This window comes from Dermochelys coriacea, chromosome 7 (assembly GCF_009764565.3).
Source record: "Dermochelys coriacea isolate rDerCor1 chromosome 7, rDerCor1.pri.v4, whole genome shotgun sequence".
NCBI lineage: Eukaryota > Metazoa > Chordata > Testudines > Dermochelyidae > Dermochelys > Dermochelys coriacea.
The window spans coordinates 26463918-26487619 of record NC_050074.1 but is presented as its reverse complement, the minus strand read 5'-3'; the positions used below and the strand labels follow the sequence as shown (position 1 = coordinate 26487619).

Sequence of the window (23702 nt, the reverse complement as noted above, 5' to 3'; positions counted from 1 at the left end):
ATGACAAAACTGCTGGTAGCATATTGCCTGACACACACACTGTAAAATATAGAGCTGGGCAAATAATCTGCAAGACATAATTTATTCAAGACATTTTGCCTCTTTTTCTATTCATGTCAGCAAGCAAATCACTATTCCCAAATGTATTTGTTACTTAAAAGCATTCATCAAACTATCTTCATGAATAACTCTGTAGATTGTTCACAAGCACTTGATGGCAGTATTCGATATTTGAAATTGCAAATTCAATCTGTCTTGATCAGTTTTAATTGAACACGCACATCACATGGTATGTTTCTATTCCCTCAATTAAGAAATAGAGCCTTTAGTTTCATGTGTTTTTATGTCAATATTTGAGCATTTGATCATTGCTTTTTTTCTGAAAAGATTTATTTTCTAAGGCGATATCATCACCTTAAGGTTAGGCCCAAAATTTAAGTTCTATAAAAGGATATTACCAAACCTATTATGAACAGACATGGTTTCATTATTAATTTAACAGAAAACAGGTTTTTGGGAAAAATATTCACTGATTATAAGCCCAGCATGACAGCTATTGCACGAGAGGCAAAAAGAAAAAATCCTTTCGAAAAAAGTGAAATACAAATAATGATGAATAGACAGTGTCTGTATAGATTTTAAAAGTACAGCATAGAAAATATTCAGGTTCACCTTTAAAACAAGAGAAAGGGAAGATTCGTGCAATCGGAACAAGAAGAACACTTTGCACTACACACACAAGCAGTTTTCTAGTAACATACCTGAAATATCAAAGCTGGATCAATATATAAAGATGGTTGTTTCTGCAATTAAGGTAAAAATCACAAATATTTTCATTCACTAAATATCTTGCCATTTTAAATACTTTTTGCTCTTGTCTCTGTGCTATTCGGACTTCAGCTTGATTGTCATTAGTTTACAATGAAGATGAGCATTATGCCAAATTGGTAGGCAAATTCTGCCTAACTTACTCACACAGGTAGTCTCGCTAGTTTAAGTGGGACTTTGCATGAACAAAATTTGGCCCTGGTGTTGCTAAGTACACAGTATTAATTCTTAATACAAACAATATATTCAACCTCCTTTTCTTTTAATGTTTTAGGTTATTTTAACCAATAGTAGCCAATCTTACATGCTTATATACCAAAGAGCATATAAAATTATTATAACACATATCCCAAACTCAGAGTGTAAGTGGGTGCAATCCCATTGAAGGCTATGGATTTCAATACACCTGCCTCACTCACTATGTGTCCCTGCCTCATTTATGTACAACATTCAACTGGTGCATTGAATGAGGCAGGGGAAATAATAGTATGATCACGTAATGAAAGTCTATATCATAATGCAGATGCACATGGAGACAGAGTTAAGACTGCATTACACATTTCTGGACTTTTTAGTGTTTAGCTTCGGACTATTATATATTCTTAACTTTGTTATATCATATATATTCCATACTAAAAAACTAACTATACTGCAGTAAATAACCTAGCATTAACATATCTTCTAACATTTAAAAAAACAAAAATATACTACTATTACAACTCATGGCTTTGCCAATTAAATAAAACTCATTTCCGGTTTGCATACATAATTGTTGGTAAGACTTCACAGTAAAACAGTTTTCATGTCATGTCATGTTCTGCAAAAATGGAAGATTTGAAGTGGGTGATAGCTGGAGAAACTGTCCACACCAAAACATGGTTTCTTAAGCAAGAGTGTAACAACTGCTTCTTTAAGAAAATCCGACACTTTGCCCTTGTTAAACAAGGCACTGACATTCGCCACCCTGCACTTAAGGAGGGAGGAGTTTGTCTGGCTGGCTGGGAGAAGAAGGCAATGCTTTCCGGCTTTGGGGAGCAGGGGAAACGTAAACCTGCTGAAAGAGCAGTCAGCATGGTGGATGACTCACCACCCAGGAATGAAGGGTTTAGAAAGGTCAGCTGGGACTGGCCCGTCCCCTCTCCACTGAGAACAGGCTGGGCAGCACCCACCTTCTCTCCCTAAATAGGTCACAAATATGCCAGGTGTTTAGCTATATCCGCTGTGGGCATTACACTAGCCGTCCCATGAAGGGGGGCTGGAAAGGAATTTTTCCCTTACCACCATATTGGCCAGGTGCAGTTGTGGGGTGGTTCGCCTTCCTCACAGCAGATTCAGATAAATTCTGTTCATGCATAGCGTGATGGGCAGTAGGCCACATGTCGCAACTCTTTATTTGAGTGTATAACGGATGTTCAGTACAGGTACTCCATAAATTAAGGCACAAAAGCATAGAAAAATGGCTTGGAAAAGGAATTAAGGAGAGTAATTGGTAATTGAGCAAGCTGGGGGCAATTGGAGACTGGTACAGCAGGGAGCCAACCCCCCCATCATTATAGTCCACCTTAACCCTGTCGTGGTCGGTAAGATCCCAGCAAGGAAATTGATGGAGGGACCTGGATGAAAAGGCGAGCCATGGAAGCCCCCCGCAAAAAAATTAGCTGGAATTGGTAAGGTCCCAGCAGGGAATCTGATGGAGGGACATAAATTTTATACCTGCACTGCATACATTTTCTCCGCTGGGTTAGTCCCAGACATCTGTCTAATAATAAAGTTACAGCCTGATAAAACCCATATCTAATGTTGCCTGTCATTCTTTCGGCAAAGCCAGACAATCCATTCCAACAAGGTCCTCAACACCTCATTGCTGCTTTTCACAAGCAAGAAGAAACATGGATCTAACATATAGGTTTTGTCCTATACATCCTCAATTCCTCCACATGCACCACATAATAAAATGCAAACATAGAAGATGCTGGATTTGTTCCCCAAGATTTAGCCACCATGGATACAGAGAACTCAGTCCAAATATGAGTAATTGCATATTACAACAAATCTGAAAACTCCTTGCAGAAAGAAACACACGTGTCATCAGATGCAAATGATCCAATTTAACTAGATTAACCATCAGGAACAGTTCCACTGACTGGATCTTTGCAGAAAACTACAAAGGAAGTGAAGAATATTTTCTTCAATGCCTGCACAGCCACAACATAAGATCTCAGAAACTCTATGTCGCCAGCACTCTAGCTTTCTTTCCTTCCACCTCATTACTCATGTATCATCTAAATTAGCACTGCAAGGACAAATCTGAGGAAGAGGATGTGACAGATCATTTCTATCACTGGTTATGGAAACAGATTATAATATTTTAGCAAACAATCAAAGCAGTTTATTGCCAAATCCAATTTGCATTTAATGCAGGACATACACAAAACAAGTATGCCACTTCTCCAACACTCAATTCACGCTGAACTACATAGCTAGCTGGAGGACCTGGACTAACAACAGGCCTGTGGTGTCATCGAATAACTGATGCGTATTATATTATTAACCAACGACCTTTCATTCAACAGAATAATCAGAGTAGATTTACCCACATCACAGACTCCTGTGAACATGCCCTTAGCAAGGTGGATTACACCAATATTACATGCTTTTGGGCTTACATCTCATTCAGAGAAACTAACCTATACTAATTCAGTTATTCACTTAACATTTTGCTAGCATATCAGAATACCTCAGATTTTCAGACTATTTTTAATGACCTTCTTCCTAAAACAAGCATTTTATGCCTGGGCATTATTTTAAGGAGGGAGAACAAAAAGGCAGACTGTCCCCCTGCAAATTTCAGCCTGAAAAAATTAACCAAAAAACCCTACCACCATTTGTCTCCACCAACTTTCAGCCAGCTAGTGCAGAGCAAGGGGAAACAGGTAAGGGGAGTCTGAAGCAGCTGCTTTAGGTACCAGTGCTCAGGAAATGCTCCCTGCTTTCCATTTCTGGGTGAGGATTAGCTAGCTGTTTATTTGATTTGCTCAGCTAACAGAAGGCAGCTGCAGACACTGCAGTGAAGTCTCCCACAAATAGCTGTTGCTGTGCTCCTGGTTGGGCAGGAAGGAGGCTACAGTTAGGATTCCTGTTAAGAGGTGAACTCTCCCCTAGCCATCTAGCTTCCAGCTTGGAGTGGCTGAGGTCAGCAGAATGAGAAGGATGTTAGCCTGCTGAAGAGGAGTCCAAGCTACTGGCTTTCTGCCTGCCCAACAGCTTCTGCTTTTCCTCCTCTGTGCCTGAGGGACAGATAAGGGGATGGAAGAACAGAGGAACCTTGGGGAAAAGTGGGGGCTGAGAAATAACCGAGACAGATGGGAACCCCAACCAGTGTAGCCAACTCTCTGTCTTGCAGTATTTGTTTTCCTTAGTGAACCAACTGATGGAATCAGGAATCTACATGAGGATCTCAGCTTCCATTTTTTTAAAAAAATAAGATTCTTGCCTTCCTGGTTGCAAATTACAGCTTGAAAATGTAAAGCAAAGCACCCTAAGGCTCAACAGAAGGCAAATAAAAATAACTCAAAATGTATTACTTAATAAACCTCTTGATTTGAACCCTGATTCATGATGTTTGAACATTTGGGGTTGGCAATACTAGAACCCTAGGAACAACAGCCTACGGAGTCAGTGAATGCTGACCTCCATCATATGACAGGAACATCTTGTACCCCATCCCATGGAGTGTGATTGATGCCAGGAAATAAAGAGCATGTCTATGTGCCACCCTTATTACAGATAGGAAACTTGGGGAGAAGAGACCCTTTAAGACCAAGGAGTAAATCTGAATAAGAAAGTTTGGGAGAACAATAAATCTTGAAGAAATGAGGGATAGGATGGGACAGAGAGCTGCAGTTTCCTGGCTCTAGGTGATCACTCTGCCTTCTGACCCATCTCAGCAGAACTGAGCTTTTGTGGAGAGTGAGGGGACAAGGGAGGTGAAAGGTACAGGAAAAACTGAGGAGGAGCTAGGCTCTTTGGAGAAGAAGGAAGAGAGTGGAAATTAGGAGTGAGAGGCTGTGTTTGAGGAAGCAGCCAGGGAGAATTAGGGGTCTGGAGAAGTCTGGAAATTTGGAAGGAAAAAGTGAACAAGGAATTTTGAGACAGAGAGGGGTTGTTATCTGGGAAGATAGGGCTAGGAAAAGAGAACATGGCAATTCTGAGTTGGGGGAAAGGAGAGATGGGGAAGGAAGAGGATTCTGGTGCAGAAGAGGAGACATGGAGAGTGTAGGAATTTGATGAAAAGAGGACAGGTTAAAAGGCTCTGGGGAAAGGTAAAAGTATCATATGAGGGAATTATAGACTCAGCAATGATCAGTGGGAGTGCTCATTACAAAGATCTTGCAGGTACTAAAAGCACCACTCTCAATCCTTTTTCAATGGAAACAATATATTTCCAAGCCTTCTGAGGAGCCAAAAGACAGGACTTTCTGACTTCAGTGGCAGAAAAATTGTCAGACTACCTGTGACTCTGGGTACTCCCTCCTATCAAATGGAGAATGGGTTTGAGGATTTGCAGAAGAATTAAAATTTATTTTGCAGCTTAACCTTTAGGGCCCTCTTTTTGTTGTTACTATCCTCACAGGTGCAACATGTCAGTTTGACTATTTCTTAATTGATCTTATTCAACATTAAGCATTAAAAATGATCATCCCAACAAAACACAGTCTCCTACTTTCTAATATGCTGTAGTTGATGAATTACCGCAAAAATGATAGAAGAACATTTTTAGATAGAAGTCCATCAGCTCATACATGGTTTCCCAGACTAGAATCAACAGCAAGTTCTGCATAAAATACATAGCAGTTGTGACGGGGCAACGCCAGATGGTTATGGAAGAGTAGTCTTGGACCACTACTGGTGCGCCAGCCTTGGACCAGCCGGGCGCGCACCTTCCCTAGGTCCCACCACAGCCGCGCTGAGGGAAAGGCAGCCGATATTAAGAAGAAGACAACCTTGCCATACATTTTGGAGGCCGCTACAATGGCCGTGGGCCCCACCACCTCACCAATGCCCGCACATAGGTCTCCACGTGGGGCGAGGCGGGCACGAGGAGGCAACGAACGCCATGTTTCCAGGTCATGGTGGGAAAGGGCCCCAGCCGCTATAGATAGTAGCGGAGGCGGTGGGCTGGAGAGATGACGTAGCGGCAGGCAGGGGGGCTGCTGCCACCTGGGCGTACGCTCTAGGTACCGCAGAGCTGGTGGAGGGAACAGCGGGGAGGGGCGCCCCAGCCGGAGATGGGGCCGGGGCATTGGGGGCAGCCCCTGCCATGGAGGGCCTGGTCTTTTTAGTGGGGCCTTCCCCTTCTTCTTCCCCTGGCCCTTCCCGCCGGCTGGGGGGACTCCCCCCAAATCTGAGGGGGTGAGAAATGTGGCAGCAGTGGAGGTCACCCCGGTGCTCGTTGCTGCTGGTGCCCCAGCGGGGGCGGTGGCAGATGGTTCAGCGGCGGAGGTAGAGGCTTGGGGGGGTGACAGGGGGGCAGGTGGGGGAGGGGTAGCTGGGGCTGCTGGAGGAGCCCCACCCGTCTATCCCCCTCCATCATGAGCAGGGAGGGAAGGAGAGACACCAGAAGGAGGAGGGGAAAGGAGAAGCAGGTTGACCGCTCCTCCGTGCTAGGCTGCAGGCAGGGGAGGAGGGCGCCAAAAGGGGTGGGTTGGACGGGGGGCAATCAGGGGTTAGGGTTCAGTCGCTGACGCAGGGTGGAATTCCGGCACCTCTTGGTGCACTAGGGGAGGGGGGGGATACAACAACATTGGGGGTGCAGTGAAGAGGGTTCAAACTAAAAAGGGGAGTTGCACAAGTGCATGGGAGGGGACATGGGCACACGGAGCAAGGGGCTAAGCAGGCTGGAGGTAGGGCAGGGAAACCAAGGGGCTAGCCTCAGAGGCAGGGGCAGGGCAAACAAACAGAGGCTGCAGGAGGAAATGGGTGGGGCAGGCAAACAAACTGAGTAAGGGGGCTGGGGCAAAGGGGGGAGGGCAAAGCTGCAAGTAGCAAATGGGGCAGGTTGCAAGGGCAAAGCTGGGGGGTGGGCAGTCCGGGGGGGGGCACGTGCACCCACGTGCACTTGCACAATGTCTGTTTAGGCTGGCTGCTGCTTCTGGCCCGAAGGGTGAAAAGAGGGCGTGGCAAGCCAAGCAAGCAGCTGAGTCCAGAGGCAGGAGCTGAGACAGATGGTATACAGCCAGTGGGGGTGGTGGAGGGGGCAGCGGTGGTGGTAGTTGTGGTGGGGGTTGGGGGGACACACAGATGGATCGGAGGTCAGCTCCACGCCACACCCCCTGTGTCCCTACAAACACAGTCAGGACCCCCACCACAAGAGCACAGTTTGAAAATTACTCAGTCTTAGGGCCCCCTCCACGGTGGTCTGCAGAGTCTCTAGGTGCTCCCCACTGGTAGATGGTCCTCTTCTTCTCCTCCTCAGGCTTCAGCAGCTCCAGGCAGCGGCCTCTGCAGCAGCAGCAGCTCCAGGAACTCCAGGCGGTGGTCCAGGCAGGCAGAAAGGACCCCTCTCAGGTGGTTGTGGTGGTGGTGGTGTCCACAACACCAATGGCTGGGGTCCCTCACTCCTCCTCTCTGGGGAGTGGGCTAGCAGCTCCCCCCCCCCGGGGCTGCAGTTGGAGCAGTAGCAGCACCCGAGAGTGGGGGGGTCCAGCAACCAGGTAGCAGAGAATGGGGGGGGGGGTGTCTGGCCCAGCCAGGGGAGCAGCTGGAGCAGCAGGGAGAGCTTAGAGCCCAGCAGCAGGAGTAGCAGCTTCCCACCTCTCTCCAAGCTAGAAGGCTATGGAAGAGCAGTGTTATTGGGATCCAGGAAGTGGGCGGGCGAAGCCCGTACACTGCTAAAGGATCCCCCCCAGCCTAAAAGGGGGATCCACAGGACCTAGATGCCCAAAAAATTCCGGGGGACAACTAATAAAATAACAGGGATAGGAGTGCGGTCAAAGGGTCAAACGAAGGGAACCGGACGGGGACACCGAGCAGAGAACCCCAGACAGCGCCCACTGCTCCTCAAAGCCATCAAGGGAGTCAGAGGACGCCGCCCAGAGGAACTCTGCCCGGATACGTGAACAGACCAAGGATCGGAAATAGGCCCCACAGTCACAGGAGACTCCATCGGCCAACCTCCTCACTCTGGTTTTGTAGATGGCCATTTTAGATAGGGCCAGGAGGAGGTTCACCAGGACATCCCATGACTTTGTGGGGCCACGGATAGGGAGTGCATAACTGAGAAGGTGAGGGGAGAAGTGCAACCAAAAACATAATAAAATATTGGTGAGTAGCCAGAAAAGGGGCTGCAGCCTGGCACACTCCAGGTAGACATGTGCCAGGGTATCCCTCACGCCGCAAAAGGGGCAGGTGTCTGGGATTGAGGTGAACCGCGCCAAGTACACGCCCGTGCTCACGGCTCTGTGAAGGAGCCGCCAACTGACATCCCCGGCGGGCCTTGGGACTAAGGTGGAATATAAGCTGGCCCACCAGTCCTCCTCACCCTCCAAAGGTGGCAGGAGGTCCCACCATTTTGTATCGGGGCGGGACACGAGGGTGCGGGCGTGAAGGGTGTGGAGCACGAGCGTGTAGAGATGTTTTCTTGGCGCGGTTTGAAAGCAGACGGGCTGCATCTCGTGCAACTGGCTTCTAGTGAAGGGGTGAAGGGGTCGGTTGGGTCCACGGGGCAGGGGTCCAATTAAAAGGTCAGGCGGGGCGTGCCCTCGTGCAGGATCCGGTCGAGATGAACCCGAGCGGCGGGCGGCAAAGCGGCCTTCACCTCCTGAAGTATGCGCCGGGGAGTACAAGGTCTGGAAAGCCCCATGCGCTGAGCGAGCATCAGGGGATCCAGCCAGTCTCCCCAGTCATAGTCCAGGAGGTCTCCGACTCTTGTGACCTCTGCCAGGACCAAACTCTGGTGCACCGAGCGGGACTCCGCCACTCGCACACGAAGCTGGGGGTTGTGTAGCAGGGGCTCCACGAGGAGATCTGTCCCCTCGGTGGCCGCCACGGACCTGGTCGTTGAAAAGAGTTTCCAGGTCCGGAGGAGGTCCTGGTAGAAGACCAGCAACCCGGAGAGGTCTCGCGGAAGACCTCTCAGATGGAGATAAAGGAGCTGCCGGTCGTATCGGAGCCCTCGGAAGCGGCGCAAGAAGACGTGCGCCAGTATGCTCCACGCCGGACTACCTGCACCATAAAGGAGCCTCTGCAGGGTCTGGAGGCAGAAGACACGGACCTGAGTGAGCAGACATTTTAGGCCCTGCCCTCCCTCCTCCACAGGTAGATGGAGAACCCCTGCAGGGACCCAGTGCAGTCCTGACCAAAAGAACTCCAGAATCGATGTCAGGAGGTTGGCCAGGAAACCCGGGGCCGGGACCAGGGTGTTGAGCCGGTACCAGAGCATGGACAGGACTAGATGATTAAGCACCAGCGCTCTCCCTCGAAGGGAGAGGCACCGGAGTAGTCCTGTCCATTTCCGGAGCCGCTCTATCACCCCGCCCTCTAAATTCTGCCAGTTCTCCGGCGGAGAGGGATGCGTGGCAGAAAGGTAAACGCTGAGATAGAACAGTGGACCCGTGCTCCACCGGAGGGCCTGAAGTGCAGGTGGGAGGGAGCTCGCCTGCCGCCAGTCCCCTACCACCAAGCCAGAGCTCTTGACCCGCGCAGAGGAGGCTGCCGAATAGATGGCCTGGCAAGCCTCCACCCGCACCAAGTCGCCCGGGTCCTGGACCACGAGGAGCATGTCATCAGCGTACGCCGACAGGACCAGCCGCAGCTCCGGCTCCCGCAGCACCAACCCTGTCAACCTCCTTCGGAGGAGACAGAGGAAGGGCTCGATCGCCAGAGCATACAGCTGACCTGAGAGGAGGCACCCCTGCCGTACTCCTCGCCCGAAGCTGACCGGTTCGGTCAGGGTCCAGTTGAGCCTGACCAGACACTCTGCGGAAGCGTACAGCACCCGGAGAAAATTCACAAACCTGGGTCCGAATCCAAACGCCTGCAGAGTGCTCAGGAGATACCCGTGATCCACCCTGTCAAACGCCTTCTCCTGATCTAAGGACAGGAGGGCGAACGACAGACCATCCCTACACCCAAGTTCCAATAGGTCCCGGACCAGATATAGGTTGTCGAAGATGCTGCGGCCCAGGACGGTGTAGGTCTGGTCTGGGTGGACCATGTCCACCAGCACGGACCCTAGCCGCAGTGAGATGGCTTTTGCCACGACTTTGTAGTCCGTGCTGAGGAGCAAGACAGGATGCCAGTTTCGTAAATCGTGGAGGTCCCCCTTCTTCGGCAATAAGGCGAGCACGGCTCGCCTGCACGAAAGAGGGAGGACCCCGCTCTGCAAAGACTCAGCCCAGACGGTGACTAGGTCTGGGCCCAGGATGTCCCAGAACACGCGGTAGAACTCCACGGTCAGCCCGTCCATGCCCAGAGATTTATTGGTGGGCATGCGACGGAGGGCTTCCGAGAACTCGGCCAGAGTGAGAGGCAGCTCTAGCCGGTCTCGGTCACCCACGCTGACCATCGGGAGCTCCTCCCAAAGCACTCTTCAAGCGTTAGGATCGGTCGGATCCGGGGAGAATAGGCTTGCGTAGAAGGCTCTCGCCCTCCCGCACATCTCCACCGGATCCGTGAGGGGGGTGCCATCTTCTGCCAGTAGGCAGATGATATGTTTCTTAGCCCCCCTCTTTTTCTCCAGGGCGTAGAAGAAGCGGGAGCCGCGATCCATCTCCCGAAGGAGACGGATGCAGGATCGAACAAAGGCACCCCGGGCCCGATGGTCCTCGAGGATCCGGAGCTCCTCCTGCTTCTCCCGGCACGCTCCGCAGAGGGGTGGATCCTTGGGGCTGGTGGCCAGACACCTCTCCAGCTCTAAGACCTCCCGTTCCAACTGCTCTATCGCCGCATCCCTCCGTCGGCTGGCGCCCCGGGTGTAGTCATGGCAGAAGAGCCGGGCGCGCACCTTCCCTAAGTCCCACCACCGCCGCGCCGAGGGAAAGGCACGCCGCTGCCCTCACCAGGCCAGCCAGAACTCCCGGAAGGACGCCACGAAGCCCGCATCCTCCAGCAAGCTGTTGTTAAAATGCCAATAGGCCGGCCCCGGCCTCTCCGCGCAGAAGGAGGCTGTCACGGTGGCTATATGATGGTCAGAAAATGGGGCCGGCCGGATGCTGGAGGAGTGGGCTCGTGAAAGATGAAAGCGTGATAAATAAATGCGGTCCAACCGGGAGTGGCGCGACCGATGGGCCTCCACCCGGACAAAGGTGAACGTGGAAGTGTCATCCGGGTGGTGGTCGCGCCAGATGTCCACCAGGGAGTGGTGTTCGACTATCTCCTGGAGGACGGCGACGGCGGCCAGGCTCTGCTCGGTCCCCGAGCGGTCCCACTTCTCAAGGGTGATGTTAAAGGGTGATGGCGGGATAAGGGCAGGGGCAGAGGTGAGAGTCTGGGTGGGGAGAGGGCTCTCACTGATGCCGGGCACAAGCTCTCTGGTGGATTTGGCAGCAACGGCATCAGGTGGAGGACTTTCTTCTGTAGGGTCCTCTCCCGGAAAGGAGGTCGAATGCTCCTCACCAGCGAGGGATGCCCCTGGTGGCTCAGGTTCCAGCCGCGTGGCACTGGCCGTCGCCTCAACTGGCTCGGCGGCTCTCAGCGGGGTGCCCTCTGCAGCCGGGTTGATGGAGGAGTCCAGGGGCTCCTCGGAGGTGGGAGCAGAAGCAACGGTTGGGGGAGGGAACATGGGTAAAGGGGGGCTGGAGTGAAGTCGCCCAGATCGAGGCCCGCTGGCATAGGATCATCCTCCCCCTGGGTGACCGGGGTCAGACCCAGGGCCTCGATCTCCTCATATATAGACGGGAAATTGTTTTCCGCTACTCCGGGATTCTCCCCGCCGGCACCTGACGCGACGGTTACTTTGGGGCACACTGGGGTTTCAGATGGTGCCTCGGGGGTCTTGGAGGGGAGGGACTCCCGTGGAGGGGAGATACTGCCTTCCAGTGCTGCCACGTCTTCCCCAGCCAGCTCTGGTGGATGGAACACACCCGTGGGTAGAGCGGAAGGCTCGGCATCAGTGCCCCCCTTCGTGGTCTTCCGGGGGGCCTCCGCGTCAGATGGGAGGAGCGGAGCTCGAGCTTCCGCTTGCCCCGCTTCCCCTGGACTAGGGCCCAGCCCTCCATGGCATCATCCAGGGGCTGGCTAGCAGGGGTTGTGTCAGGGGGCAGAGGCGATGGCTCAGGGACTCGAGGGGGTAACGGTGGGGCAGCACAAGGGAGGGAAGATTCCCCTTGGGGCAGGCCCTCTCCCATGCTTGGCGGTGTCCCTGCCGCACCCTCGTCCACAGGTCCCACCAGATTGCAAACAGCGGGGGTGGGGTTCTCCCGCTCATCTGCATCATCTGCAGCCCAACGGGAGAGGGCTGATGACAGAGATGGGCTTCCCCAGGGTAGAGAGGGCGGGTAACAGGGCGGCATTAGGGAGAAAGGGAGGGACGGAGGTCAGGACCAGGCAGACACCCAGGTCCTCTAGCGGCTCTAGGGGGACAAAAACGCCCCCTACCGCCAGGCCCTTCTCCACTGCCTCCTGGGCGGCGGCCTCCGATGTTAAGAAGAAGACAACCTTGCCATACATTTTGGAGGCCGCCACAATGGCCGTGGGCCCCACCACCCTCGCCAACGCCCACACATAGGTCTCCACGTGGGGCGAGGCGGGCACCAGGAGGCAACGGACGCCGTGCTTCCTGGTCATGGTGGGAAAGGGGCCCCGGCCGCTATAGATGGTAGCGGAGGCGGTGGGCTGGAGAAATGACGTAGCGGCAGGCAAGGGGGCTGCCGCCACCTGGGCATATGCTCTGGGGACCTGGGGAGGGACATCTGCAGAGCTGGTGGAGGGAACAGCGGGGAGGGGCGCCCCAGCTGGAGATGGGGCCGGGGCATTGGGGGCAGCCCCTGCCATGGAGGGCCTGGTCTTTTTAGTAGGGCCCTTCCCCTTCTTCTTCCCCTGGCCCTTCCCGCCGGCTGGGGGGACTCCCCCCGAATCTGAGGGGGTGAGAGACGTGGCAGCAGTGGAGGTCACCCCGGTGCCCGTCGCTGCTGGTGCCCTAGCGGGGGCGATGGCACATGGTTCGGCGGCGGAGGTAGAGGCTTGGGTGGGTGAAAGAGGGGCAGGTGGGGGAGAGGTAGCTGGGGCTGCTAGATGAGCCCCACCCGTCTCATCCCCCTCCATCATGAGCAGGGAGGGAAGGAGAGACACCAGAAGGAGGAGGGGAGAGGGTAAGCAGGTCGACCACTCCTCCCCGCTAGGCTGCAGGCAGGGGAGGAGGGCGCCAAAAGGGGTGGGTTGGACGGGGGGCAATCAGGGGTTAGGGTTCAGTCGCTGACGCAGGGTGGAATTCCGGCACCTCTTGGTGCACTAGGGGAGGGGGGGGATACAACAACATTGGGGGTGCAGTGAAGAGGGTTGCAACTAAAATGGGGAATTGCACAAGCGCATGGGAGGGGGCATGGGCACACGGAGCGAGGGACTAAGCGGTCTGGGGGTAGAACAGGGAAACCAAGAGGCTAGCTTCAGAGGCTGGGGCGGGGCAAACAAACAAAGGCTGCAGAAGGAAATGGGCGGGGCAGGCAAACAAACTGATGCTAGTAAGGGGGGCTGGAGCAAAAGAGGAGGCAAAGCAAGTGGCAAATGGGGCAGGTAGTAAAGGGCAAAGCTGGGGGGTAGGCAGTCCGGGGGGGCACATGTGCCCATGTGCACTTGCACAAGTCTTTTTTAGCTTGCTGCTGCTTCTGGCCCAAAGGGTGGAAATAGGGCGTGGCAAGCCAAGCAAGCAGCTGAGTCCAGAGGCAGGAGCTGAGGCAGATGGTATACAGCCAGTGGGGGTGGTGGAGGGGGCAGCGGTGGTGGTAATAGTGGTGGGGGTTGGGGGGGACACACAGATGGATCGGGGGGCAGCTCCACGCCACACCCCCCGTGTCCCTACAAACAGTCAAAACCCCCACCACAAGAGCACAGTTTGAAAATTACTCAGTCTAAGGCCCCCTCCACGGTATTCTGCAAAGTCTCTAGGTGCTGCCCCACTGGCAGATGATCCTCTTCTTCTCCTCCTCGGGCTTCAGCAGCTCAAGCGAGCAGACTCCACAGCAGCAGCAGCTCCAGGAACTCCAGATGGTGGTCCAGGCAGGCAGAATGGACCCCTCTCAGGTGGTGGTGCTGGTGGTGGTATCCACAACAGCAGTGGCTGGGGTCCCTCACTCCTCCTCTCTGGGGAGTGGGCTAGCAGCTCCCCCCCCAAGGCTGCAGTTGGAGCAGTAGCAGCACCCAAGAGTGGGGGGTTCAGCAACCAGGTAGCAGAGAACGGGGGGGTGGGTGGGTGTCTGTCCCAGCCAGGGGAGCAGCTGGAGTAGCAAGGAGAGCTTAGGGTCTAGCAGCAGGAGTAGCAGCTTCCCACCTCCCTCCAAGCTAGAAGCCTATGGAAGAGCAGTGGGGGAGAGAGAGAGAGATTCGCTCCAGGCTAAACAAATCCTTGGCACCAGGATAAGTAAAATGGCAGCTGCTCCAGGTCAACTAAGACATCTGCGGCCAATTAAGAATTTTCCAGAAGGCAGGGAGAAGGCTAGGTTGACTGGGACACCTGAAGCCAATCAGGGGCTGGATGAAACTAGTTAAAAGACTCCCAGTTAGTCAGGTGGGGGTGCATGTCAGAAGCTGTGGGAAGAAGTTGTGCCATTGGAGAGGCTGAGTAGTACACACCATATCAAGTACAAGGAAGGAGGCCCTGAGGTAAGGGTGAAGTGGAGTTTGAGGAAGTGAGGGCTGCTGTGGGGGAAGTAGCCCAGGTAATTGTACATGTCATGTTTCTAAAAGGTCAGCTACCATACCTGATACTATTAGGGTCCCTGGGCTGGAGCCCGGAGTAGGAGGTGGGCCCAGGCTCACCCCCCCACACACACACACACCTTTGCCCCTGATTAATCACTGAGACTGGAAGACAACAGAGATTGTGCAAGGAAGGATAATTTCTCCTCACCTCCCTCGCTGGCTTATGATGAAAATTGCTCAGTAGACTGTGACCCTTGTCTCTAGAGATAGAAGGGTTATGTGGAGGGTCACAGTGAGCCTCTGAGGTTAGCGAAATCTGCCAGGAAACACGGGACCCACGGAGGCAAGGACAGAGCTTTGTCACAACTGGTGTCGGGAGTGGGATTTTGTTCACAGCGTGGTGGAAGAAAGGGGTTTTTTTAAAAAAGAAAAAGTGCACTGGGGGTTTTGGGTTTTTTTTTTGGTTTGGTTTTTGTTTGTTTGCTTTGTACCATAATGGAGGAGGTGGTAAGAGCTCTGGTACAAGCCACATCAGCTCAGCAGGAGGCCACCCGGGTTCAGGCAATGGCACAACAGGAGTCTATGCGGCTACAGCAAGAAACCAATCAATTATTGATGAGACAGGCGACCCAAGATCATGCTCTCTTGAGAGAGGTGGTGGACCAGATGAAGATCCTCACCACCCAGGCCCAGGGGTCCGACGGGATGCAAACCCTGAGGGCCACTGGTTGTCTGCCAAAGATGACGTCAAGAGATGACGTAGAGACATATCTCCTCTCATTCGAAAGGACTGCTCAGCGTGAGGCGTGGCCCCAGGAGCAGTGGGCCAGCATCCTTGCCCCTTTTTTGTGTGGAGAGGCCCAGAAGGCCTACTTTGACTTGCCTGCCATGGATGCCACTGACTATACCCGTCTGAAGGCAGAGATCCTAGTACGATCAGGGGTAACGGCAGCGGTAAGGGCCCAGAGCTTCCTTGAGTGGAAATACCAGGAGAACAATCCCCCGAGGTCCCAGCTATTCGACCTCATACACCTCACACAGAAGTGGTTACAGCCCGAGGTGTGCAGGCCGGAGGAGATTTTGGAAACCCTGGTCATAGACCATTACATTCGGGGACTGCCACCAGATCTCTGCAAATGGGTAGGCCATAACGATCCGTCCACATACGATGAGATGATAACACTGGTAGAAAGATGGATGACAGCCAGGGGACTGACCCAACTACCCAAGGAAGGCCCCTTTCAAAGCAAGCATCCGACCCCAACCCTGGAAGGTTGGGCAGCCAAACCCCTGGGGAGTCCTCGGGAAGAAGGGGGGGCTGAAAACCAGTGGGGATCCCAGAAGGAAGGGATTGGCCTGAGTGGGGGGAGCCCTGGGACTAAACCACCCACCCCCCGGGATAGGGGAGTGATTAAAAGCAATTATAGATGTTATGCATGTGGGGAGTGGGGACACATAGCAGCACAGTGTCCCAGCACTGAGGAGCCTATGCAATGTAACTTCGGGATTGGGAGGTCCCATGCTCCCTTATCCACCTCACGGGGGTCGCATTAGCCCCGCATAATTACACCAGGCCAGTGAGGATAAATGGAGCAGAGACTACAGCGCTTGTGAACTCTGGGAGTGCTATTACACTCATATCGGGTAAGCTGGTAAAAAATAGTCAGCTGCTACAAGCCAAACACATAGCAGTGACGTGCGTGCATGGGGCCGTGAGCCATTACCTCACCATCCCAGTGGAGATAGAGGTTCAGGGAAACCCCATTGAGGTGACCGTGGGTGTAGTTCCTAAACTCCCATATCCTGTAGTCATTGGGAGGGACTATCCAGGGTGTGATAATTTACTCCCCCCGGAGAGGCTGGAGGGAGGTGGGGACCCTGAGGACAGCGACTCGTCACCGGGGGGAATGTCGACCCCTGATGTTTGCTGAGATTTCTCAGGATCTGTTGTCAGCCCCCCGAAAGACCTGGAAGACGAAAAAGGAGAGGAAGGCCATGAAGGCCTTGGGAACCCGGATCTTGACCCAGGGCCAGAAGACCTCCCTAGTAGGCAGGTGGACGCGAGCAGCCAACAGAGAAACTTCCTCCACAGAAGGTGAGCCAGAAACTGCCCCCAGCCATGATGGCGGTGAGCCGCTGGAAGAAGCAGAAGCCGGTCCCTGGGAGCTTGGGCAGGTTAGTCCCGGGAGAGAGACTTTTGGGAGGGACCAGGCGGGGGACCCCAGATATGATAACGCCAGGAAAGAGTTGGCTGAGATTGATGGGATACCCGTGGATGGGAGGGTCCGGGGTCCTGGACCTTAGTTTATAGTGAAGAAAGATCTCCTGTACTGCGTGGTGCAAATTCAGGAGCAAGAGATGCAACAACTTCTGGTGCCACGAAAACATCAAAAAGCCAATTGAGTCTCGCCCACAGTCACCTGTTTGGAGGACACCTAGGGGTAGAGAAAACCCAGGCACGGATCCTGCGGAGGCGATACTGCACCTCTTGTCCGGAGTGTCAGTTACATAGCCCTCGCCCGCACTTGCGGGCTCCTTTGGTACTTCTTCCAATAATAGAGGTTCCTTTTGAACGGATAGCCATGGATCTGGTAGGACCCCTAGAGAAGACAGCTTGGGGCCACCAACATGTGCTTGTTGTACTGGACTATGCAACCCGGTACCCGGAAGCTGTTCCCTTGCGCAACACAGCTTCCAAGACAATAGCTAAGGAGCTAGTACAGATCTTTGCCCAGGTTGGGCTACCCAAGGAGATATTGACTGATCAAGGGACACATTTCATGTCCAAGTTGATGAAAGATCTCTGTTCATTGCTCCATGTACAAGCCCTATGGGCCTCTGTATACCACCCGCAAACAGATGGCGTGTGGAAAGGTTCAATAAGACCCTCAAGGCCATGATCAGGAAAGTGGTGAGCCGGGATGGGAAAGACTGGGATACCCTATTGCCTTACCTCATGTTCGCCATCCGGGAGGTTCCGCAAACCTCCACAGGTTTCTCTCCATTCAAACAACTATTTGGCGCCCTCCTCGGGGCATATTGGATATAGCCAGAGAAGCCTGGGAACAGGAGCCAAATCCCAGAAGGAACATAGTTGAGCATGTACTGCAGATGAGAGATCGGATAGCACGAGTTACGCCCATTGTACGGGAACACTTGGAGAGAGCACAGGAGACCCAATGAACCCATTATAACCATCAAGCGAAGCTTTGACAGTTCCAACCAGGGGATTGGGTGATGGTACTGGTGCCCACAGCAGAAAGTAAACTGTTGGCCCAGTGGCAGGGACCCTACGAAATAATCGAAGCTGTGGGAGAGGTGAACTGTAAGGTGCGGCAGCCAGGCCGCCGGAAATCAGAGCAAATTTACCACATCAATCTTGTAAAACCTTGGCACAATCGAGAGACATGCTTAGTCATGCAGGAGACCCTTCCCCAGGAGGATAACTTACACGAGCAAGTGAGGATATCATCCAACTTGACGCCGATCCAAAAGAGCAAGGCAGCCAACATGATTAATCACAACAGAGATGTGTTCTCTACAAAACCAGGGCGGACGACTGAGACCTATCACCATATCCGCACAATCCCCGGAGCAAAGGTAACATTGAGACCCTACCGAATCCCAGCAGCCAAAAGAGAGGAAATCAAGGCCGAAGTAAAGAAAATGTTAGAATTAGGGGTTATTGAAGAATCTTACAGTCAGTGGTCCAGTCCAATTGTTCTAGTGCCTAAACCTGATGGTACCAGGAGATTCTGTAATGATTTTCACCGACTGAATGAAATATCCCAGTTTGATGCATACCCCATACCACACATCGACAAACTGGTTGACCGACTGGGTAGTGCCAGATTCTTGACGACACTGGATCTGACAAAAGGGAACTGGCAGATTCCTCTGACCAAAGAAGCTAAAGAAAAGACAGCATTCTCCACCCCGGATGGGCTATTCCAGTACACCGTCCTCCCTTCTGGGCTACAAGGGGCCCCAGCCACATTCCAGCACCTCATGGATAAGCTGCTGCGCCCCCATACTAGTTATGCAGCTGCATACCTAGATGTCATCATCCATACGCGAGATTGGGGAACCCACTTGGAGAAAGTTGAGGCAGTACTGCGCACCTTAAGGCAGGCTGGCCTCACTGCTAATCCCGCTAAATGCGCCATAGGGCTAGCAGAGACTACGTACCTGGGATATATTGTGGGAAGGGGCATAGTGAAGCCCCAAACGAATAAGCTAGAGGCAATTCAAAACTGGTCCCGGCCGACCCGAAAGAAGCAGGTCCGTGCATTCCTAGGTGTGGTAGGCTGTTACCGTCAGTTTATTCCCCACTTCGCCACTAGCGTAAGTCCCCTAACGGACCTAGTGAAGGCTCGAAGTCCAGACATGGTAAAGTGGACCGATGCAGCAGAGGGGGCATTTACAGACGGCCCTCTGTAATGACCCCGTACTCATAGCCCCGGACTTTAACAGGGAATTTGTTTTACAAACAGATGCTTCCGAAGTGGGATTGGAAGCAGTTCTGTTGCAAATGGTGGGAGAAGAGGAACACCGAATACTCTGCCTAAGCAGAAAGCTTCTCCCAAGAGAACAGAAATATGCAGTAGTCGAGAGAGAATGCCTTGATGTCAAATGGGCTATGGAGACACTGCATTATTACCTTAGGCCGGTGATTTACTCTTGTGACGGACCATGCACCCCTCCAGTGGATGCAGCGGAATAAGGAAAAGAATGCAAGGGTCACCAGGTGGTTCTTATCCCTCCAACCATTCCAGTTCCGCATACAGTACAAGGCTGGATGCCACCATGGCAACGCTGATGGTCTGTCACGAGCATACTGCCTGGTGTCCCAAGTTGCCTAACTCTATGGTGTTGAGCAGAGGGGGGAGATATGTGACGGGGCAAGGCCAGATGTAAGAGTAGTGGGAGATAGATATATTAGCTCCAGGCTAAACAAATCCCTGGTACCAGGATAAGTAAAATGGCAGCTGCTCCAGGTCAACTAAGACATCTGCGGCCAATTAAGAATTTTCCAGAAGGCAGGGAGAAGGCTAGGTTGACTGGGACACCTGAAGCCAATCAGGGGCTGGATGAAACTAGTTAAAAGACTCCCAGTTAGTCAGGTGGGGGTGCATGTCAGGAGCTGTGGGAAGAAATTGTGTTGTTGGAGAGGCTGAGTAGTACACACCATATCAGGTACAAGGAAGGAGGCCCTGAGGTAAGGGTGAAGTGGAGTTTGAGGAAGTGAGGGCTGCTGTGGGGGAGGTAGCCCAGGGAATTGTACATGTCATATTTCTAAAAGGTCAGCTACCATAGCTGATACTATGAGGGTCCCTGGGCTGGAGCCCGGAGTAGGAGGTGGGCCCAGGCTCACCCCCCCACACACACACCTTTGCCCCTAATTAATCACTGAGACTGGGAGACAACAGAGATTGTGCAAGGAAGGATAATTTCTCCTCACCTCCCTCGCTGGCTTATGATGAAAATTGCTCAGTAGACTGTGACCCGTCTCTAGAGAAAGAAGGATTACGTGGAGGGTCACAGTGAGCCTCTGAGGCTAGCGAAATCAGTCAGGAAACATGGGACCCACAGAGGCAAGGACAGAGCTTTGTCACACAGTATAGGGACACTGCCATGGGTATAAAATTTTTTCATTAGACATATAGGATAATCCAAGCTAATAATTATCCAATAAAAAGGCAAGTCCTGTATTTACTTCAGCATTCAGACATGCTGTAGTCACTCACTTATAATAGAAGTCAGTGGCAAAACTAAGGCCCTTAATTTGCACTTACTTTATGACGGAAGTGAAAGGCCATCGTTATTGTATTCAGGATGGTTTGCCAACACTCACAATTTTATCATGAATCTCATAATATTTGGGTTATTTCTTAAAGACGCAACTCGTGCATTTACATAGTTTTATGAAAATCTCAGCTTTGATTAAAATATTCTAGCCCTTATTGTTGTGGAGAAATGTTACAAATTGTTACCCCAACAGAGTCAAAACCCAGAAGGCAAATAAAAAGATCCCAACATAACTCTTTTTAAATCTCATAATTTTAAACCAATCTAATGGCATTTTTTTGAATGCCTGAATTGTAATTTTTGAATGTGTGATGTTGGCAATGCTATACATCAAACAAAGCAATCAAGCTCTCTTCCCCTTAGACAAATTTCTGAGTTGTCTCCAGTGTGAAAATGGTTTTAAGAAACAGGTAGGCAATATGAGCAAGTGACCTTCAACAGAAAAATGATTTTTAAATGGTTTGTATGAGAGGCAGATTTCAATTATTTGGTCAGAGATGGGCTATTAATTTTTCTTTTATGCCTGATCATTCTCTTTAGGCTTAGCACACCTGGAACTATGTATTGAATATTTAGCATTTATTCCTTAATATTCAGCAATAGAGTACTTAGTTTTACTAAGCCTCAAACAACAACAACAACAATAAAAAAACTTCCTTTGTTGCCCCCATTGTACCTGAGTTTCTTTGTGCTTCCAGCAGGTTGCAAGAAGCCCAGCAATTTACAGATTGAGAAAAAGTGGCTTAGACACAATAATTAAATATAATAATCAAAAGAACAGTGAATTATACAGAAACAGATAATGGCATAAATACCCAGAAGCCCTGTTAAAAAAAGCTGATATAAAAATATACCTTTCATTAATATTCATTTATCCACTCAGCTTTGACAGTAGTTAGTATATCAAGTTTGGCAAATCACACACATAGTTTTGGGAAAGAAATAATAGCTTTGTAAGGCAAGAATTTCATATCCAAAAAATGAGTAGTATGTAGCTCAGTGCTGAAGAGTCATTTATCTTTTAAGGTGGATTATAAGGTTGTTTTCGGGTTTTTGCCATTTATAGTGTTGTATCATATGACAAGTGTGCAGCATAAAAACGTAGGGCTTATTCAGACTTTCTTTACACCAGATTTACATCTTATAACTTCATAGACTTTAATGGAGCTAGTCCAGATTTACATCAACATCCAACCAAAAGCAAGCCATTAGCATGTATTCTCATTATCTGTGGCAAAAGCTGGGGGGGGTAGTATGTGTATGTTCTGCACTAATTCTTTATTAATAAATGTATGAGCCAATCCTACTAACTCTTGCTCATGTGAGTAGCCTCATCAAAGGACTATACACAGGCGTAAGGGTTTGCAGGATCAGGCCTCTGAAGTTTTCTAATTACTAAAGCTAACAAAGTTTCCCTGAAATATACCCCAAGCTGTTCTGATAACTAAAATACGATAATGCATTGATTGATTGTCCAACTTTTTTCTGTATGTTATTTAATTGACATGCCCTAGAATATAGCCAAACTTGCAAAACTGCACTGAGCAGAACTTGTCTGCTTTTTGAAGGGGACTACTAAGAACAGTGATTGAGTGTGTGGAGAAGAACCACTAAAATGGAGGTTAGTAAAAGGAAAAAATGTTTACTATGCTTTAGTAGAATATGAAATTCTACTGTATGATTACAGGAAAAAGGCCAAAAAGAAAAGGAGTACTTGTGACACCTTAGAGACTAACAAATTTATTTGAGCATAAGCTTTCGTGAGCTACAGCTCACTTCATCGGATGCATTTGGTGGAAAATATTTTCCACCAAATGCATCCGATGAAGTGAGCTGTAGCTCACGAAAGCTTATGCTCAAATAAATTTGTTAGTCCACCAAATGCATCCGATGAAGTGAGCTGTAGCTCACGAAAGCTTATGCTCAAATAAATTTGTTAGTCTCTAAGGTGCCACAAGTACTCCTTTTCTTTTTGCGAATACAGACTAACATGGCTGCTACTCTGAAACCTGAGGAAAAAGGCCACTATTTTCTGTATGATCTAGTTTCTATGATCTGCAAAACCAGTTCATCAGCTTGCTTACTGGAAATCAGACATCTTTCTAATATGGGGATGATTTATTGAGGAAACAGGTGGAAAGGGGAAAATTATTTAATTTATCAATAATGGGTTTGGAAAAAGATTAATTATTTGTTCTTTCTGGAGACAAAGAATATTTTTATACCTTTCTCAGAATGCTCTTCTCACGTTTGTGAAATTCCAGGCCTTAGCTTTTCACCAAAAAGAGGTATTGTCAAAATGCAAAAATGAATGTGCAGTTACTATGAATAAGATGTTTATAAGAGCAAATGATATCTAAATTTATTTTGGGGAAGTTCTATGGCTTGAGTTATACAGGAGGCCAAAGTAGCTGATCACAATGATCCCTTCTGGCCTTGGAATCAAGGAATCTAAAAAAACTGTTTTACAGATCTATGAAATTTAGGAATTATTGCAGGAATAATACTGATTATTCCCTTGCTTTACACAAAAATGAATTCTATAATAAAAGCTACAGCTCATTTCTTGTTTTAATATTAACTGGTATTAACTGAGTTCAAACTAAAAGATTGCGTATTGGCAAGCATGCAAAGTCCATACCTTCATCTCTATAACTGTCTGAAGAGCTTTTGTCTTTGCTGGTTCAGGCTGAAGTTGGGTTCTTCTGTGTAGTTCCTGTGGAGGGACACGATAAAAATAAGCTTGACGACTCATCTTTCCATTATTTTGTGTCTCATATAAATGTAGCACAGTCCACAGCAAATTAAAAGTCTGATGTTCAGAACTGCACAAGTCCAAATGCTACAGGTGCATCTTTCTTATAATCCCTCTAGCATCACTGCAGTCTCTATCTTATATTACAGTCATCGCTGTCGATACATGCGCTATTTCTGAAACCTCTATCAATAATTAACGTCAACTGTGACAAAGCCAGCAAGTAATTTCTTAGTCCAAATACAACACTGCTGCTTTTGCCCAGACATCAAATCATAATTCATTCAATTATAGTACACTGTGTTGCTAATTCAAAAACTAAGAAAAATAAATGTCATTTTAAATCTTTTACTGAAGTTCTCTGCTTAGAGTTTTTCTACCAATATTTGAAGCAAGCAATTTAAAACCATTAAATTCAAATTTGACATTTTAAGAATAGTAATTACATAATGGGTTG

At 50.3% G+C, this 23702-nt stretch overlaps 1 protein-coding gene across 1 annotated transcript in view; it reads right to left on the bottom strand.

Moving 5' to 3' along the window:
- ERC2 (ELKS/RAB6-interacting/CAST family member 2) overlaps nucleotides 1–23702 on the bottom strand; it is an 858283-nt gene that overhangs the window by 619914 nt on the left and 214667 nt on the right. Inside the window, 1 exon segment of the mRNA XM_038411791.2 lies at nucleotides 23132–23206. Coding sequence (XP_038267719.1) covers nucleotides 23132–23206 — 75 coding nt within the window.